The sequence below is a fragment of the Trichosurus vulpecula genome, chromosome 8 (genome assembly GCF_011100635.1).
Source record: "Trichosurus vulpecula isolate mTriVul1 chromosome 8, mTriVul1.pri, whole genome shotgun sequence".
Lineage (NCBI taxonomy): Eukaryota > Metazoa > Chordata > Mammalia > Diprotodontia > Phalangeridae > Trichosurus > Trichosurus vulpecula.
This window is the reverse complement of record NC_050580.1, coordinates 232,355,192-232,375,750: the sequence shown is the minus strand read 5'-3', so window position 1 is coordinate 232,375,750 and position 20,559 is coordinate 232,355,192. Positions and strand designations below refer to the sequence as shown.

Genomic DNA, 20,559 nt, shown 5'->3' with positions numbered 1-20,559 from the left:
AAGAGGGAGGGGAGTTAGGCTTAGCATGAATTAGTTTTCTTTTCAGACTTTTCATGTTCTGGTAAGTATTTGAAGCAAAATGTGGTAACACTAAACAAGTTCTTAGATCCCTATGAAGGGTGCAGGGAGAGGAGAGTCCCAGAAAAAAAAACAGACAGGTAGAGGGGTGTCTAATTTGTAAGAAGTTACGAGCCAAAAAGAGCTATCCCCTATTGCTAAGGAAATGTGAGCACTATTAAATGGTTTTCTTTTTTTTAAAGTGAGAAATGTTACAATTCTTTCCTAGTCACTGTGGCTCAGGGACATACCATTGACCAGACCACATGTTCTGGTGTTTGAGGTCCCTTAGGTACAAGGGAACTCCCAGTGTGGAAACTCTTCACCAATGCACATAGGCAACTTGTCTGGAACATACGGTCTTTGAGGACTATCTGGGGCACTGGATTTTTAGGTGAATTTCCCATGGTTACCCAACTAGTATGTCTTCCTGACTCCAAGCTCAACCATCTATGCCATGCTCTCTCTCTTCAAGGTACTCATTGGAAGAAAGGATGGGCAGTAGCACTTGACTAGGTGGAGTGTGGATTCTAAACATCCATTTTCTATATCACATACACTAGGCAGGGCTGTGTCAATTTCTGGAGGTGTTATTTGAAGGCTCTCAATAGGGCCATCCTCAGAGAGGCCATCTGTTCATAATGTCTGGTACTTGATCTGTCAGGAAACTTTTCTGTTTGTATAACCTATTACCTGTAGATAGGCTGTGTAGCCTGGGCAAGTCCACCTTTACAGACTCATCTTTTCAGGACATTCTATGTCTACCAACTGGGCAGCTAGGTTGTGCAGTGGATAGAGTGCTGGGCCTGGACTCAGGTGGACTCATCTTCTTGAGTTCAAATACTGCCTCAGGCACTTACTAGCTGTGTGACCCTGGGCAAGTCACTTCATCCTGTTTGCCTCAGTTTCCTCATCTGTAAAATGAGCTGGAGAAGGAAATGGCAAACCACTCCAGTGTATTTGCCAAGAAAACTCCAAATGTGGTAATGAAGAGTCAGATGCCACTGAACTAAACATATTTACCAATTGAGTCTTTGGGGCTCTAGTTGGCTACTTAAGAAGGGATCTCATCAGTTGCTCATTTAGCACATCTGAGTCAACCAGCAGAAACTTTTGCAATGGTTGTTAGCTTGGTACGTTCAAGCTTAATTCTCTTTAGTGAAATTCCTTTTATTTGGAGCCTCTTTCTGGATTTTTATACGTAAATGTTTTGTTTCAGGAATTTGGAGGAGAACTGTTGCGTGCGTCCTCTCTACATCGACTTCCGACAAGATCTAGGCTGGAAGTGGGTCCATGAACCTAAGGGCTACTATGCCAACTTCTGCTCAGGTCCTTGCCCATACCTCCGAAGTGCAGACACAACTCATAGTACGGTACAGGAAATGTTTCCTATTTTATAGGTTCTCAAGGGTTAGCCACATTTTAAGTACATTTCTTTGGTTGTGATGATCTGTGCCTGGATCCCTGGCATTAACCTTCTGGTTAGATTCTTCCTAATTACATTTGGCCCCCTCAAATTCCCTCCACGGTTCCAATTAGAAATGGCAGACTGTTTTATTTCCGCTTTGTCTAAAACTTTCATGGTGTGGAGATTAAGTAACTGTCAAATTTTTACCGCAGATGATAGGATCATAGGATCATAGCTTTAGAACTGGAAACAACCTCAGGGGCTATCTAGTTTAGTTGGTTCATTCATAAGGACCAGAGATGTCATGCGACTTGCTCAGGGTCACACAGGTAGCAAGCTCTAGTGATGCATCTGAGATTCTTGAGTGTAGCTGGCAAAGCACTTTGATGTGACAAGCCCTCTCAGATCAGCAAAAAAAGTTGAGATTCTGTTGCCTTGTGAGTGACTGTCCTTGAAGATCAGCAAGTGCAACAGTTCTTAAGGGAAGGTCATTTGAAAGCTAGAGATGAAACTGTGGCCAGAGAGACTGAGGGGAGCGAGCTACCTTGAAGTTCACCTGTGAATCTCTTTTCCAAGTAAGGGAGAGGAGAAAAATTGCAGAAATTGATGGAGAATGGCTCTCCATTGTACATTGTTCCCACCAGTCTCTTCATCCTGGGACCTATAAACTAAAGGACCAAAGATAATGCTTTAAGTCAGGGGTCATTAACCTTCTTTGAATCGCGGATCCCTTTGGCAGCTCTGGTGACGCCTATGGACCCCTTCTCCGAGTAGCGTTTTTAAATGTATACAATAAGTATGAAGGGATTCAATGATAGTAGAATAAAGATGTAATTTTTTTTCCAATCTCAGTTCGTGATCCTCTGAAATGGGTGGACCCCAGGTTAAGAACCCCTGACTTAATGGGATGTCTTAGAGCCAAGAGACTTTAGACTTCATCTAGTTCTACTCCCTCATTTTTTAAGAGGAGGAAACAGAGGTCTGTGCAAGAACTTGCAAAACCACTGAAGAACCGTCCTCTTGTAATTTACCTTATTTAGACAATGAGAAAACTTGAGAGAGTAGTCCTCAGATCGTCCTGGTGACTTCAACTGACAACTCTTAAACATACTAACGCTGATGGCTTCTGCTATGGACAAGCACTGGTTATGCATTCATGCAGATATATGTTTAAAAGAAAAATGAGTAAATATCCTTTAAGCAGCACATATGGCTATTCTATCACATGTTCTGAGAGAGAGACAGACAGACAGATAGAAGGAGAGACAGACAGACAGAGAGGAGAAAAAGGCAGGAGAGACAGAGAGTAGAGAAAGGAGGGGGAGAGAGAGAGGAGAGGGAGGGAGGGGGGAGAGAAAAGGGGGAGGGAAGAGAGAGAGAGAGAGAGAAGAGAGAGAGAGAGAGAGAGAGAGAGGGGAGAGGAGAGAGCAAGCGAGCTCACAATACAAAAATCTTCTGGGCTAAGGCCTAGTGTTGTGTGCTTGATTGGGACTTGGCTTCCTCACACATGTGAAAATATCTCTCTTCATAGGTGCTGGGACTGTATAATACGCTGAACCCTGAAGCGTCTGCTTCACCTTGTTGTGTGCCCCAAGACCTGGAGCCTCTGACCATTCTGTATTACGTTGGGAGGACCCCCAAAGTGGAGCAGCTATCCAACATGGTGGTGAAGTCCTGTAAGTGCAGCTGAAATGCTGCCAGCCCTACCTGCGACCAAGAGAGAGGGAGAGAGAGAGAGAGAAAAAAAATAAAACCCAACACAACTGCTAATGTGGAACTGCTCCTAGGGAAACACAAGAAGAACAGACTTCACCTAGAGACTGGGAGACCACAACCTTCAGCCCTGGACCCATTGCTGAGACTGAGGCTCCCTTTTGGAACATTTTCTCTTTCTCGCTAGCTCTGACAATGACTGTGGTGAAAAAAAAAGTGTGGGTTTGGTTAGGGGAAAACCAGTGTCTCCAAAATACTTGGATTCTTCTGTGATGCTCTTTGTGGATGGTAGGGAAAGAGGAATTTAGCAAATCAAGGAGTTTTGCTATGTTATAATCGAGGGGTAATGTGGGGAAAGGGGGAGAAAGTGTAGAAAATGTCCGAGGGGGAACGACACTTTTGACCTGAGTTTAGGTTGGCTCATCGCTGCTGCCTGTTTGTCCTTGGGAATCTCGATTTCATTTTCTTGAAGCCACACAAGGCAAGCCTTTTCTTTCATATAGATCACCAAGAAGGGAGAATCCCCAGAACTGTGCCCTTACTGCCTGGGAGCAGGGACAGAGTTGCTACTTTTGCAAACTGTTTCTTCCACATACAACATCACTTTGCATCCCTGGGCCAGCAGAGGGATATAACACAACTAAGAATCCTTGGGCAAACAGTTGAGCCCGGTGGGTGTGTTGAGCTCAGGAATGGAGCGGGCTGGCTGACTGCATCATAACTAAGAACTAATCCTCTCTGTCTGCCCTTTGGGCAATTCCTCTCACTCTCTTCTTCAATCCACACCCCCCCCCCCTTGAAGTTTTTACTAGACACCTTCCAGGTCAGGATGCTCATATAGACTTCAGATCCATGCAGCCAAGGGGTGCCACAGGCTCCCTACCCTAGCTCCCAAAGACCTTGTGTTCATTGGCTGATCCTGGAAGCAGGTACTGTGGCACATGAGGTATTTGGGGGAAATCTCATGTGTCTCTTATGCATTGATTAACCTGGCCCCTGACTCACATGGGCTGTGGTTTTTAAACATGAACACACACACAATATTACTCTCAAAACTTTTGTATAAATAAATATTTTGGGGGGAACTTGAATCATTTCATCTTCTAGGAAATAGCTCATGGAACACTAAAAACTTTGTTCCTAGGTATAATCTTTATGTAATAGAGACCCTCTTATCCCCATTCCCACCTCTACCACTCAAAGTAAACTGGAACCTGGAACAGAGGATCTTAAAACTCTAATAACATTGCTTTAGCATGAATGCACTGGGGTCATACAGCCTCTGAAATAGGCATTCTATATTGTAATGCCTTCTCCCACGATGGTGCTCCGAGGTATATACACTCTTACTACTAATGAGGAATTCTATCAGATATAGAGAATGCCAGTTGGTCAGACTACATTAAACAGATAGAAATCTATCCCCTAATAGGGAAAGATAGATACAAACATATGCACCTATATACGAACACTTGCATATAAGGATATGCTTCAATGTATTCAGTCACTATTCCAACATTTCTGCAAAGTCACCTGAAGATCAATTCAAATGTCTATGACAGATGGCCTAAGAATGCAGTTCTTGTGGTATCCTGAGCACAGACTGGAAATTACTAACCAGGAATACCTTAAAAAAAAAAAAAAACAAAGGTGCCTATTGACAGTGTTTCTAGAGCTAGAGACAAAGGAATGCTCATTGCTTTAAATATCTAAGATGAAGGTCTCTGGACTCCAGAGAAGTTCAGAATCCTATTTTGGCATTGACTCTCAAATGCCTGGGTGTCATCAAAGCAGGAATGAGGCAGCCTTTGTCTCATCCTTGCAGCACAGAGATCACCTTACCTAGCGGTAAAGCAAAAACATAAACATTTATAAATTCTCTTTTAATAGAAGACATAAAGAGTTCAGGGTTTGGATGTTTGTTTTTTGAATGGGTTGTGTTTTGTTTGGTTTGGTTTTTGATGACCCCTTCCGGGGGTTCTCGTATGCTGAGTTGCCATGGAAATCTTTAGTTGCTATCCTCATATTTCTGCTTTGGCCATGACCAGACTGCACAAGGTATCCTCAACTTGATGCCATACCAAGGAACATCAGGTGACTGCATTTCACTTAGTACCTTAAATCTCCAACATCTCAACCTGCCTTCCTAACAACAGGTGGTCATTTATCTCCTTTTATGAAGGAGACACAGAGGGGACAGGGAGGTGGCTTGTCCAAGATGAGGCCAAACTAACTTTGTGGACCTGAGAACTGAAAGCTGGTTCTCTCGGATGACCAGTTTGGGTCTCTACCCACTACCTCTCATTCCCGTTGGTCTTGAGACTATAGTCAGAGATCAGTAAGAGGTAAGAAAAAGTGAGGGTCTTCTTGCCATTCAGTTGTCCCCCCTTCAAATGTCCTCTCCCCTAGGAAGCCTTCCCTTTACTTACTCCAGCCAGCCTTGCTCCACAGGAACACTGAAATAGCTGACTGTGGGTCATCTCCTGTATGGAGAGGAGAGACTTCGTATGAAACCATGTAGCTAGTTGTACTTCTTGTGATACCGCAAAGAAAACAGACAACGGTGTGATTCCAAAGATAATTTTTATGGAAGAAGTCTTCTCTTGCCTTAATCACCACATGCAAATATGGGCAGGGATCTGGTTGCCAGGATCACAACTACATACACCATTTACAGGGACTATAAAAATGTGAATAATTGACTCTCCATTTTCATAGATACATGTTATTTATGGGGGTTGAGGGGTAAGGAGGAGCACCAGACGCATTCCCACAGCCATGGGAGTGGGCAGGGGTAGGAGTGTGTGGACTATTTAGCTTCTTTATTATGAGCTGCCCAGTGCCAATAAAATTGCTTGAAAGCACTTGGATAAGTGAAAGGGTGAGATGTGGAGGCTCCTATCAGCACCTGCAAAGTCAGAAAGAACACCAAATATGCCACTCTAACTTGATTATTTTCTTAAGAAGTTCTGAACAGTCCCATTAATCTGCAACCCTTTATTGTGGGTAAATGCCTTGGATCTCCATTCACACATACCGTTATAGCAGATTCCAGATAACCCCTTTATTCCCAAACCTTCATGTCAAAGGGAGTGGCAGAACTCTATTTTGTCCCCCAACCTAAATCATGGTTGAATGGAAAGAACCACAATAGATGTCCCTCAAGCTAATATCCTGGGCACCAGTAACCTCTGGAACATATGCCTGCTCTCTTCACTATAAGAAACAGATCTTGTCACTCTAAGTGATTTTTTTTTAACAGAGGTAAAAAAGTACACCAAACCCTTTGTTTTCATTCATTAAAAAGAATTTTCAAAAGCTGCTCACAGTTAATCAAGTCTCTTTTCTTTGTCTTTGTTGGAGGTGATTTTCATTTTTTGAGTTTCCAACTCTGATCTGTCACACCTTGTTTTATAGCCCTATAATCTGGAACCTCCTTCATTTGGCTAGATGGCCCACTGGCTGTCGCCATGGTCAGGAAACACTGCCAAGCTCCCCCTACAGTATGACAGAGCTAGGGAGGGTGACTTGTTGCTGGAAATCACAGAGGATACAGAAATCCCCAAAGTGGCTCGGCCCTAAAACACCAAGCACATTGCAGTTTAGGGACTCATTCAGGAGAGCGCTGACAAAGAAGCAAGGGAAAGTGAGGAAGCAAGAAAACAGAGATTTAGTATGAGAAACTTACTAGGTCCACTTATTGGGTGTTTTGCATTGTTCTAATGGACTGTTTCTGTAAATAATGTAGCATGAGGGAAAAATTAATGTGCAATTCAAGAATGGTATCTAGCTCCCTCAGTCATCTGTCACGGCCTGAGGGGGAGATATTTGTGCAGTTATGAACCCCTTCCACACCGCCTCCTGCCCCCTGTCCCAGCCCATAAGCTACCATTGAGTTGTATGACCATGGCTATGTTCTGTCGGAACAAAACCTAAAATCAAAATGGTATATACCAAGGTAATGCACATTTCTAAAATTAAAATTTTTAAATGCCCAGCAATTAAATAAAAAGTTGGTCACATTTCAGTTTCATTTGCAAATGAATAGTGATTGGAGGGAAATTAGTTAAGTGGAAAAAATAAAACAAAAATAGAATTACTTTATCAATATTAAAAATCAGTAATTCTAAAATGGTGCTTTACCTTGGTTCATGTGGTCAACACACTAGCCTTTCTCCAATTACTGGTTAACATATTATGTGTGTCCTTTCTCCCTTTGCCCATAATACCCTTTTTAAAGGGAATATAAACTTTGTTAGTAATGATGTTCGTTTCTAGGGTTATATAAAATAGGATATTTGTTAATGAACCTAAAAGAAGCGGAAGCAAAATGCAAATAGCCAAGGAGCCTCTGTTTTATATCATCTCTGCCTGGTAGCAGAAGAGGGAGAAAGAAGACCTAGGCAGGTAGGGGGAGGGAGAAGATAAAAGGGAAGGGGAAAAAGTACATTTGTGGCTCTGTCAGAGAGAATCAGTTGAACCGCATACTGTCAAGTTCCACCAAAACCCAGCTCATCTTTTCTTCAGTTGTCCCAGGCTAGGCTCTTTAGACTGGTAGGGAGAAATCTGCTGCCACCTTGGTCTGGGGATGATGATGCAAACTGGAACAAAGATGGACCCTTTCTAGCTATGATGGCTGTTCCATCCTTATCCTTCTACCCAGTGGTGTTGAACGGTTTCTTCCTCTATGTCAGTGATTCATCACGGGTTGTAAGCAGGAGCTGAAAAGACAAAAACTCAAAATTTAAGCAACTGCACTAATGGAGTAGTAGATTTATTTCCTGCAACACCTCATTGATCCAGCATCATCAGGGAACAAGGTATACATAAGTGAATTTTATGGATAACCGAGCATGCTCCTTAGGGCACTAAAACTTCATAAAAATTTTATTTTTAAGATCACTTTTGATAACCAGATTTCTGAAATATGCTTCTTAGAGGATACCAAACATACGTTGATGTTTTCTCGATAACTCAGTCATCAGTATAAGCATTTATTATATAAAATATTACTATATATCGAACTGTACGCTATGTAGTTTTGCATTTGCTTTTTTTTTTTTTGTTAAGCTTTTCTGTTTCTTTCCTCAACGTCAGGCTGATGGTTTTCATTTTTCCTGCTGTCAATGTGCTTGTCTGTAAGACTTACTCCCTGCTCCTCCTTCTGTTGTTAATAATCTGTTGTGGGCTAGAAAAAGCAGACAACTGAATTTGTAAACGTCATTCTCTCCAACAGCATCCAGTTACCCAGCCTGGCAACCTCAGAGTCATCCTTTATTCTTTCTTCTCCTTCACAGTATCCATACTGAAGCAGTTGCCAAGTCTTTTCAATTCTCACACCTCCAAAAAAAATCATCCCCTTGTTCCCACTCCTTGGTTCAAATCTTCATCATTTCCCCCCAGGGCTATTGTAACTGGGGTTCTTGCTTCCAGTATCTCCCTTCAACAATCCATCTGTCACAAAGCTGTCAAATGAATATGCCTGAGAATGGCCTGAACACATCACTCCTGTGATGAAAACCTTAAGTGGCTTCCTATTGTCTCTAAAATAAAATAAAGTTCCCTCTGCCTGGCAATTAAAAGCCTCCACAAACTGGCTCCCACCCACTTTTCTAGGCTTACTTCATATTACTCCTCTTAATCAATTCCATGTTCTATCTATTCCTGTTGTTCAATTATTTCAGTTGTGTCTGAGTCTTCATGGCCCCATTTGGGATTTTCTTGGCAAAGAACCTCTGTTTGATCTCATCTCTGCCTGGTAGCAGAAGAGGGAGAGAGAAGACCTAGGCAGGTGGGGGGGGAGAGGAAGGAGAAGATAAAAGCGAAGGGGAAAAGGTACAATTGTGGCTCTCTCAGGGAGAATCGACACGTCTTGCCTGGACTACTGTAATGGCTATCTAATTGTCTCTAGTCTCTTACTTCTTCTAAGCTGCCAAAACAATCTTAAAGCAGAAGTCTGGTCAAGCCACTCCTTTACTTGAGAATCTTCAGTGGTTCCTTATTGCCACTGGGAGAAAATACAAATTCCCTGAGTTAGCCTTTAAAGCTCTCAACAATAGAGATCCATGGGGCAGCTAGATGGCACAGTGGGTAGAGCACTGGAGTCCTTTAAGTCAGGAGGACCTGAGTTCGAATCCAGCCTCAGACACTTAGTAGCTGTGTGACTTTGGGCAAGTCACTTCTTGCTGACTGCCTCAAGAAAAAAGATAACCCACATTAAAAAAAATATGGCTCCATCCTAACTTTTTCAGACTTTTTTTTTTCCCACACTACTCCCTTTTATATATTCTATGTTTCAATCACCTGGATTGCTTGCTTTTTCCAAAACTTGGTATTCCATTCCATCATCCATGCCCTTGAATAGGCAGTAATTCATACCTGAAAGGTACTCTCTCCTCACTTCTACCTTCTACTTACTAGTTCTCAAGTTTCATCTCAGGTGTCTTCCTAAATAAAAACAAAACCCAGACTTTTCCTGATCCTTGCCATTAGCGTTCTCCTCAAATAATCTTCTATATTTACTTGTTTACATGTATTTCTAACCAGAATTTACATTCTTAAGGACAAGGACTATTTGTCATTTTTGTCTTGGTATGCCCTGTGCCTGCCATGGTGACTTGTACCATAAGAAATGCATAAGAAATGCTTGTTGGATTGAATTGGATTGTAAGGGTAGGGGAAGCATGATTTGTGTTTTCTGGATATCCTCCATAGTTGCCTAGAACAGTGACATTCATGCGATAGGTATTTTACAGACAACTGCTGGTTGATGGAAATGATCAATAATAATGTTTCCTTAAGAACAGTAAAATATTTTCAATTTAGGATTATAAAAGGCTTTCCAAATACCAACTAGTCCCTCTAAGGCAAACAGGAATCAAGTTTTACAACTTCCCAGCAAGTCTAGGACATTTCACTTCTAGCCAAGTATTCCAACCACCAGTCATCTGTCCCAAGAAAAGAGATCTTGCTCCATGTCTACATGCAACTTGGCCTGTGACTGTCAGCTCAGAAAAGACCCAGACCAGTAACGATCTTTTCAGTTAGTCTGTTTCATATTTCAAGAAGTATTAAAGATAAACACTTTAACCAATGTAGTTAATTTGTCTTTGATGTCAGATGATGATCATGGAATAACATTTTAAAATGGAAATCAAATCAAAGAGAAAGATTGTTTTAAAAGTTCAGTATAAGAAAGGGTTTACCTAAATGATATCTGTACTTAGGGCCCTTCCAAATGCCCAGGGCTTGTGCTATGATGGTCTGAAAAGAGACAGAGTGAATGAATCAACTTTATTTATATCATGAATGAGTGACAATAGCAAAAAGGGACAGCTGGGGAGTGGAGTCCAACCTGTTGCCCTGTCACCTTTCTGGGAACGGCTCCAAAGCACTGGCTTGAACAACACAGGCGTAAGAGCATCAGATCCATTTCATGAAACCCTGCCTGGGTGACACTCAGGCGCCAAGCACAGCTGCAAGGGGTATGGTTCAGTGCAAGAGACATCGCTGAGTAACTGTGGCCATGGGGGAGGAGAAAGGAGCTGAATAATCATGGCAGCACCACAGAAAGAACTCCAATCGAACCCTTAACAACTTTCTTTTTTTTTTTTTTTTGAAAATTTTTTACTATTATGAACTTGAGAAACCTTACAAAATAAAGAACCTAATGAACATTCCACTCTAAATAATTATACCACTCCAAATTATTTTCCAATCTTTGGAAATGCACCTGCATATGTTTTCACATAGCTTTCAGTGTATATACACCATTTTAGAGTCTTCTTTCCCCCTTGTTTCAGATTTCATATATACCTTCCCCTATATCAAGAACAGAGGGTTAAGGACTATAACTACAGTGGGTAGGAAAAGGAAGAGGAAATTGCAAAAGTGACAAAATAGGGAGTGATTAGAGCATTAAGAAAAGAACCAGGGTCACAGAAACCAAGAGAGGAGAGAGATTCAAGGAGATAAGGGAGATGTCTGATATCAAATGCTATATAGAGAGATCATAGTGTTCCTGAAAGGCTAAATGTAAAGAAGTTTTTTTTTTTAAGTTCAATAACACCTTATATTTGGTTATCACTTTAAAGATATATTTACTATTAGCAATCTTTAAAATAAATTTCTGGTTTCATGGAGCTATGGACCTAATGGAAGGGATCTCAGAAGTTATCTTAGCACAATCTCTACCCAAATTAATAATTCTGTTTAAAACCTTCCCAATAAAGAGTGATCCAAGCACCACTGGAAGACCTTCAAAATAAACTCTTTAACCTTTTGAGGTAGCCCATTCCATTAAAAAAATACTTTTTATTGATATATTTTGTTTTAACACATCATGTCAATCCAACAGATTCTCAATAGAACATCATGCACAATGTACAACCTCACCCCACAACAGTTAAAGAAAAAACATAAAGCTGTAATACATGCAACTTTATATTTTAGTGATTTTCTGCTAATTAAAAGAAAGGATGGCATATGCTTTATAAGTTAGTACCAATGTTTTGTTATCTGAATTTTGTTCCTATTTAAATTTTTATCTTCATTGATACAACTGTAGTAACTGTGTTCTTGTGGTTTGCTTTGTTCATCCTCAATCACTGCACAAAAGCCTTTCCATATACCTTTGATTCTTCACTTTCTATATTTCTTATGACACAGTAGTGGTACTTTGCATAATACCTTGCACATACTAAGCATTAATAAATGCTTGTCAACTTGACAATAAAATTCCATCGGTGCATCACAATTTGTACTGACATTACCCAAGTTGCTAGACACAGTTCCTATCTTGCCCTACTGCCATTAAAAAAAAACTACACATGTGCTTAAATATCTCTGTACAGACAGGAATTCGTTTTAGTTGTCAATAACTTCCTTATGGCATAAAATCAACAGTAGAGTCACTGGGTCAAAGGGTACGTATTTAGGATTTTTGCATTTGCCTTCTTGCATTTGTTTACGAATTCTTTGGGTCCTGGAACATGAACAGTTTTTGGTTAAGTTCCATGGGAACTTGAATGATATGTATATACTTTAAATTTTCCATTCTGAAATTTCCATGGGACTATCAAATCTAGTTCCTCTAACATTTTTACACCTATAATTTCCTTCTTATTTATCTGTTTTATGGTCTTTGTCAAAACCTGAAAGAGAAACATTATAGTCATTTATAATTGGTGTCTTAGAAAGATTTTTAAAAGAATGTCAGTAATCTTTTCCTTCATTACTATGCTATTTGTTGCATATATAATTTTGATATTGCTCAATTATTCACATTGCCTTTGATCATGCTAGGGTTTCCCTGCTTATAACAAGGTTGTTACCTCATCTGAAATTATCACTGCAACTCTTGCTTTTTCCTGGATTCAGCTACAGTAAAATAGATTTTATTCTTGACCTTCACCCTGAATCTATATAAATTCCTAAGCCTTTTTCAGAATCTTTTTTTTTTGAGTGGGGAAGGCAGGGCAATTAGGGTTAAGTGACTTGCCCGAGGTCACATAGCTAGCAAGTATGTCAAGTGTCAGAGGCTGGATTTGAACTCAGGTCCTCCTGACTCCAAGGCCAGTGCTCTATTCACTGTGCCACCTAGCTGCCCCATAGATTCCTAAGCTTAAGATGTTTTTCTTTTAAGTAGAAAATGGTTGGATTTTGCTTTCTAATTGACTATTTTCTTTTTATGCTGAATCCTACTCATCAACATTCAAGGTTATAACTTATGTTTTCTCTCCATGAGATCCTATTATATCACTTTCATTCCTTTTTATCAATACAATAGCATATATATTTTAAAATCAGCTACATCTTATTCCCTGTATTATGTACTCTTCCCACACATCTTGCCTTTCCTGCCCACACCAAAGATAAATCTTGGTACTCTACTTTCAAAGAAATAATTTTTAATCATTCATCAAAAAGCCAAAACAAAAGTTTAATTAGGAATGACCCTCTTGCTCCTACCTTCTACCCCTTTGTTTAAATTTCACTTGTGGCAACTGTTTTCAGGAAATATTATCTTACTTCTCTCACTTGACTTCTTTTGACCTCCAGATGATCTAGTTTTGCTTGCTCCCCTTTCAAAGGATTCTTTCCTAAAATCCCTAGTTTTTCTTTTTTAAATTACCCTCATAATTTGTGGGACTTAAAAGCCACAACAGACATGATCACCTTCTTAAGGAATACTAGCATTGCCCTGCTCAGTTCTGTATTTCTCATCAAGAATTAGCCTTTCATATCTTAGTGAAGGACCTCATTTTTTCCTGAAAGAATATGCTCAGTTTTGTAGGAGAAGCACTTTTGTGGTGCAGGGGAATTCTCTAACTTTTCAGACTTCCCCATTTATGTTCCTTATTGAGTAGTCTTAAGTGATTTAAATTGGTGTATATTCATATACAAATTGATTCCTTGGGGCTGCATGCAAGATTCTCTCTTTGACAGTGGAGCTCTTAAAGTGGTAACTACATTTCTGGATAAGTTATAGTTCTTTTCTTATGATTCCTATGGATTCCATCATTTTGCACTGTACTCTGTTCCTAGTACTCCTGGGAAATTTTTGGTATTTATACTTAATTTGTAGTTTTCTGGGAACCCAATAATTCAAAGGTTATTTCACCAAGCTCTCTTGCTTTGGTTTAAAGAGATATGAAGTCTTCCTCCAATTTTTCCATTTTCCACCTTCTGTTTGCTCTTCCATCTATGAATTATTTTTGGTTCTGCATAAGCCACTGTTCTCCTCAAATACTTTTTCATTGATATTTTCCACTATATTTTCTACATTGTCAATTTTCATGTTCATCTTCTTGAATTCTTCCTTCATCTATCTTACTTCCAATTGGATAATGCTAACTTATATAAATATGAAACCTTCCTTTATATCTCTTACTGTGATACTAAAAAATTTCAGAAAATTTTACAATATTTCTAGTCTCTTTTCCAGAGTAGTAGCTGTTTCAGTCTGTTAGTTTTTCTGTGAGGTTTCCCTCCTTAAGGGTCTTTTTTTTATATTTAGCCTTTTTTGTTTTTCTTTTCTTTATTGCATTTGTCATTGTTTTCAGATGGGGAGGTAGGATTAGTCACAACTATATAGTCTGATAACTTGTTGAAAGTCAGTCAGTTAGCCAGCCCATTCCATTTTGGGACATCATTAAATTAGTAAGAAATTTTTACTTATATTTAGCCAAAATCTTCTTCCATTTGACTTCCACATTAGCCCTAGCGTTCTGCCCTTTGGAGCCAAACAGAACAAGTCTAATATCTCTTCCACATGACAACCTCTTAAATATTTGAGCACTGACTAGTTGTCTTGTTTTTTGTTTCTCATATCCAAACTAAATATGCCCTATTTCAACAACTGATTTTCATACAGAATGGTTTCTAATCCTTTTGCTATCTTGATCATCTTTGTTTGGATGGGCTCCAGCCTGTAAATCAATATATCTTCTAAACGTTCCCAGAACAATCAAGATGTGGTTGGACCAAGGTGGGGTAACACTATTTAATTGACTGGTTAAACTAATAGATTCCAAAATCAACCTTAAGTAGAATTATTTACATAAGGAGGAAGCTTCATTCTTCATTACATGTACCTAAATGCTAGGCAGCAATAATTAGGCCAGTTTATATTTAAAGTGTTCTATTCCCCCAAACAAACAGCACTCACATAACTGAAGGTAGTTTTATATTATTAAGAAGGAAACACACAACTCATTTTTTTTGATGGCCTATTACTTCCTTTGGACCATTAAAAATCATGGGCCTTTTCAGGTGTATGAAAATGGTACTATATTCTTTCATTCACCTCATTTCAAAAGACTATCTCAATGAATATTGTTAAAGTATGACAATGTACAAGGCAGAATGAGAAAGATATGGAGCCAAGGCGATGGTGTTAATCCTATGTCGTAAATGGTAAAATGAAGCCCCTGAGAAATGACATGTCAACAGTCACTCAATGACACATATTTGCTCATGCTGCTGTTTTCTAGACTGTGGGTCTTTTGAGGGCAGTTGGTTTGCTTAATTTAATGGACAACAGTTTGTGCATACAGATGTTTAACAAACAATGCATTATGACTTGATCAAAGCATAGCTGATCTAAACCTAAGTTCCTGAGTCCCAGTTCTATGATAAATCCACTACAAGTTTTGCACAATATCAACTGTACCACTCTTTAAACACTTCTGATAGAAAAAGAAGCCTTCTCTGAACAGCAGATGTTGGTATTCCTCCAAAGTACTGACTTGCTTTTTTTACTTTTTAAAATCTCCAACCAAAGCAAAACAGAGATTGGTTGAATTGAAAACAAAATACAACGACACAAGAACTAGTGATACTTTTCTTATAGGGCACCTTGCTACTGTTGTCTCTTCCTTGTCCATTCCCACCGCCCTGCCCTGTAGACTTATTATGCTTTTTGCCCAAATTGCTGCTCTAACTTTGACATAACTGGAGCCAAAACTGGTCTTGGTGCTTCCACTCTCTAATGCCTTCCAGAACTCTACTACTAGATTCCTTTTATCAAAATTGTACTTTGTGCATTGCTAAAAAACATTCAATGGCCTTCTAATGTATACAAGACAATGTTCAAACTCCTGAACTTGGCACTCAAAGTTTATGTTTAAACACAGTTTTTATTACATTAACAATATTTCCAGTCGCTGTGTTCTACTTATTGTTCTTTAAACATGGTTTACTCATTTTTGCCTCCAGGTCTTTGTTTATGCTGTTCCCCCAACTGGATCCCCTACTTAATCTTACCCATGGTTCAAGGTCCAGCTCAAGTTTCACGTCCTTCTTGAAGCTTCCTCTGAGGACTCTAGCCACAGTAATCTTGCTTTCCTTTAAACACTTATAGCACTTATTCTTCTTTTTTTAAAAAGCATTTTGTTTTAATCGGTCAAGGTCTACCTTCTGATGGTCCCACCCCAAACTGAGAACACAATAAAAACAAAATTTATAACATGTATATTAAAAACAAGTATATTCAAATCGAATTTCCAAATTGGCTATGTCCAAAAAATCTGTCTCATTTTACATTCTGAATCCTTCATCTCTCTGCCAGGACGTGGGTGGCATGCTTCAACATTAGTCCTTTCCAATCCCAGTTGGTCATTATGCTGATAACAGTTCAGCATAATAGCATTCCATCACATTTATATACCATAATTTCTTTATCCATTCCCCAATTTAAGGGCATTCCTTCAGATTCCCATTCTTTGTCACCTCAAAAAGAATTATAAATATTTTTTACATGCTTAGGGCTAATCCCTTCCTTAATATTACCTCCCTCTAATTTCCCCTCCCTCTTTCTTGTCTTTCCCTCCTATTTCCCTGTTGAGTAAAACATGTTCCTATATTCAACTGTGTGTGTGTTCTTCCTTATTTTGATCAGTTCAAACAAGAGTGAGATTCTGGTGTCAGCCACTCTCTTCTACCCCTTCTTCCTTGTGTACCCTAATTATGTGAGATAATTTTCCCTAAATTTCCTTTCTCTTCCCCTTACCACTCCCCTCAACCCCATGTATTCCTCTTCCCTTCCCTTTCCATTCTTTTCTTCAGATCATCAAGACATTCTCACTCCCAGGTTATATCTAACTGAATGAACCCTGTTGATGATGGGACACATGTTTTGTCTCCCCATTTCTGAATGTAAGCAGTTTATCCTTGTTTAGAGTCCTTTGTCACTGTTCATTCATGTTCACCTTTTGATGTTTCTCCTCACTCCTGTGTTTAAACTTCAAAGTTCTTCCCCAGCTCTGGTCTTCATCAGGAATGCTTGGAAGTCCCCTATTTAATTAAAGATCCATTATTCCCCCTGTAGCATTATACTCAGATTATCTGAGCAAGTTATTCTTAGCTATAAGCCCATATCCTTTGTTTTCCGATATTCCAAGCTCTCCATTCCTCTATCATGGTGGCTGCTAAATCACATGTGATCCTGTCTTTGGTTCCTTGGTACTTGAACTCTTTCTCTCTGGCTGCTTGTATTTCTTCTTTGACCTCAAAGCTCTGGATTTTGGCTATGATGTTCCTGGGAATTTTCATTCTGGGGTTTCTTTCACGAGGTAACCAGTAGATTCTATTTCCACTTTGCGCTCTGGTTCTAAGAGTTCTGGGCAGCTTTCTTTTAAGATGAAAGATTTAGGATGTCTAGGCTTTTTTTTTTTGCCATAGTGTTAAGATAGTCCAATAATTCTTAAATATTTTTTCTCCTCAATCTGTTTTCTAGGTCAACTGTTTCTTTGCTATGAGATTATATATTTTCTTTTAAATATATTTTCTTCTAATTTTTATTTTCTTTCTTATAATTTTTCTATTTTTTTTAGTCTTTTGACTTTAATATTTCTTGTTGCTTCATGGAATCATTGGCTTCTATTTGGTTCATTTTAATTCAAGGCGTTAATTCCCTTTCCAATTCTTTCCGCCACAATTCTCATTTCTTTTCCATTTTTTTCCTTAAGCATTCTCATTCCATTCATAGACAAAAAAAAAAACCCAAACTTTTTAAACTCTTTTTTTAAACTCTTGCTTTATCTCTTCCAGAAATTCTATTTAATATTTAATATTTTAGTTTTCAACATTGATTTCCACAAGACTTTGAGTTACAAATTTTCTCCCCATTTCTACCCTCCCCCCCATTCCCAGATGGTATATATTCTGATTGCCTCGTTGCCCAGTCAGCCCTTCCCTTTCCCCTTACTTTCTTGTAGGGCAGGATAGATTTCTATGCCTCATTCCCTATATATCTTGTTTAACAGCTGCATGCAAAAAAACTCAACTTTTTAAAAAAATTTTTTAAGCATCTGCTTTTAAAACTTTGAGTTCCAAATTCTCTCCCCTCTTCCCTTTCCACCCAGCCTCCCTGGGAAGGCAAGCAATTCACCATAGACCACACATGTGTCATTATATAATACACTTCCACAATGCTCATTTTGTGAAAGGCTAAATATATTTCCTTCCATCCTATCCTGTCCCCCTTTATTCAGTTTTCTCCCTTGACCCTGTCCCTTTTCAAAGGTGTTTGCTTTTGATTACCTCCTCCCCCTATCTGCCCTCCCTTCTATCATCCCCCCCCCACTTTTCTTCCATAAATTCTAGTTGACTTTATGTATAAGTTGTGTTTTTCTCTGAGGCATTGCTTGTAGATGTTTTGGAGTCATTCTCTTCTTCTGGGTTTGTGTCTGGAGTGTCTGTGTCACCAATAACAACTCATTATGGTAGGGTTCTTTTTTGTTTGTTTTCCCATTCTTCCAACCTGTTTCTTGACTTCAGACTTGATGTTAGGGCTGAGCTTTACCACACTTCTAGAGGTCTGGGCTGGTCCTGCTTCTGCTTTCTCGGGGGTACTGAATATTGGGTTATTCCAGGATCTCAGGGACAGGCTGAGGACCTGTAAAATTTCAGTTCTCCCATAGTGGTCTGATTCAGGGCAAAGTCTGATTGCTGCCCCTCTGGTCTGAGCTCTGCAAGTCCTTGATCAATGACTGGGCCTGTGCAAGAGTAGACTGTTGCTGGACTCTGCCCTTTTTAGTCAGCTGGGGAGCTCTGTTGGCTCAGAGGGGCAGAATTGTGAGCTCCCCTTTGGTCTGGCATTCTGGCCCTGATTATTCCTTTGCAGGTTGGGCTAGAGAGTAGAAGTGAGACACTCCTCAGAGTCTGAGGTCTGAGCTATACCACTGCTGCTGCTGGTTTCTGACCTTCCTCCTTGGCCAGTACATTGTCCAGGGTGCCCTTAGCCAGGGATACCAGTCCTTTATGCAGGTTCCCTTTCTCAAGCCACCCTGGGTATGCGATCCAGAACTGGGTAGTGAGTGACAAAGCTGCCAGTTGGCACCTCTCCAGTAGTCCAGTGTGGGTTTGGGGCTTCCTCTTGCCCTAGTGCATAGCCTCTCTCTGGAGAGTTCATGAGCAGTATGCTTCCGACCCGACCGGTCCCATCCCCAGTATCCATCTGGGGACAGACACCTCCCCATCTGTCTCCTTATGCTGAGCTAGGCTGGACAAATGACTCGCTGAGACTTTTTCTGGATTTCCTCATCAGAATTTGGTCCTGGTGCATTTTCTAGATCTGCTTGGAGAAGTTTGTGGAGAGAAACTCACCACATGGCTTCCTACCACTCTGCCATCTCCACCCTATATAGAACTTGTTCCTATATTATTCATCTGACAATTAACCACACATTGACTTGTATTATTATTTAACTTCTTCTGTTCAATCTCCCTAACTAGATTGTAAATTTCTTGTGGGTAGGGCCTACGTATCTTACATTTCTTTAATAGCAAATTTTAGATTTTTTTGTACCATGGTATCTTATTTCTGAGCATTTCACAACTTCCACATTGCCTTCACATACATTACCTATTTTGGGTATCCCATAGTACTACCTATAAAAATATTTGTTGAGTGATTTAACAAAATCTACTGCATAGAGTTACTCTTATAAACTACAGTTAGAAGAGCTGACCTCCACCATTGCTTTGTGACCCTGGATAAACCACTTTAGTGTCTGAATCTCAATTTTCTCATCTCTAAAATGGGGATAATAGAATTTCACTACATACTTCCCAAGGTTGTTATGAGGATTAAATAAAATCACATGAAAGAACTTTGTAAGTGAAAATTATATGTTGTCAATTTCTATTAGATTGGACCACTGTTGAGTTGTTAATGAGAGATGGAGGAATTTTATTTGCTAAATGCAACTATAAGAAAGCTATAAAATCTCTGTATAATTAAAAGACAAATGTCTTTTAAAATGAGAACAGTATGGAGATGACAGTAGATAGCATACTGACCTAGCTGTATTTTTAGTCACAGTTTGGCTACTCATTCATTTTGACACTGACAACTACTTAATGTACCAACTTCTTTACCCCTGTGAAACAGGGCTCTGCTTCCAATCTATTAGTCAGTCACATGGATAGCTTTTCTCTGGAGCAGGTCTGGTAGCCTCCGATGAGCTTCAGTCGCTCTTTGTTATTAACAGATCAAATAAAAAGTCTTCTCTTGGCATCTGGCCTCTTCCTGCCTTTTCAGTCTTTTCCCACTTGATTTCCCTCCTCACACTCTAATCTAGCCACACTGGCCAACTGGCAGTTCTCAGCACACACACTAGGTCCCATCTCTGTGTTGCACTGACTTTCCCCAGAATGTACTGTCCCCTCCTAATTTTCCAGGCTTCCTTCAAGTCTCAACTTAAATCCCACCTTCTGCAAGAGTCCTTTCACAGTCCCCTAAGCTGTGAAGTACTGTAAGTACTTCCTCTCCTATATTACCTCCCATCCACTCTCTCTCTATGTATCTAGTTATTTATAAATTGTACCCTCCCTCACTCCCATCAGAATGTACCCTTTTGCCTTGAGGGAAGCTATTG

The 20,559-nt window shown here is 39.7% G+C and overlaps 2 protein-coding genes across 4 annotated transcripts in view; one reads left to right on the top strand and one right to left on the bottom strand.

The window, feature by feature from the left end:
• The window catches only part of TGFB3 (transforming growth factor beta 3), a 48,617-nt gene extending 42,827 nt beyond the window's left edge, over positions 1 to 5,790 (top strand). Inside the window, exons 7-8 of the mRNA XM_036734451.1 lie at positions 1,277 to 1,430; positions 2,997 to 5,790. Of these exons, the coding sequence (XP_036590346.1) occupies positions 1,277 to 1,430; positions 2,997 to 3,155 (313 nt within the window). The 3' untranslated portion in view covers positions 3,156 to 5,790. The remainder of the gene's footprint in view (positions 1 to 1,276; positions 1,431 to 2,996) is intronic.
• The window catches only part of TTLL5 (tubulin tyrosine ligase like 5), a 400,968-nt gene continuing 386,151 nt past the window's right edge, over positions 5,743 to 20,559 (bottom strand). For all 3 annotated transcript variants that reach the window (XM_036734448.1, XM_036734449.1, XM_036734450.1), the window contains one exon: positions 5,743 to 7,899. In XM_036734448.1, coding sequence (XP_036590343.1) covers positions 7,869 to 7,899 — 31 coding nt within the window. In that variant the 3' untranslated portion in view covers positions 5,743 to 7,868. The remainder of the gene's footprint in view (positions 7,900 to 20,559) is intronic.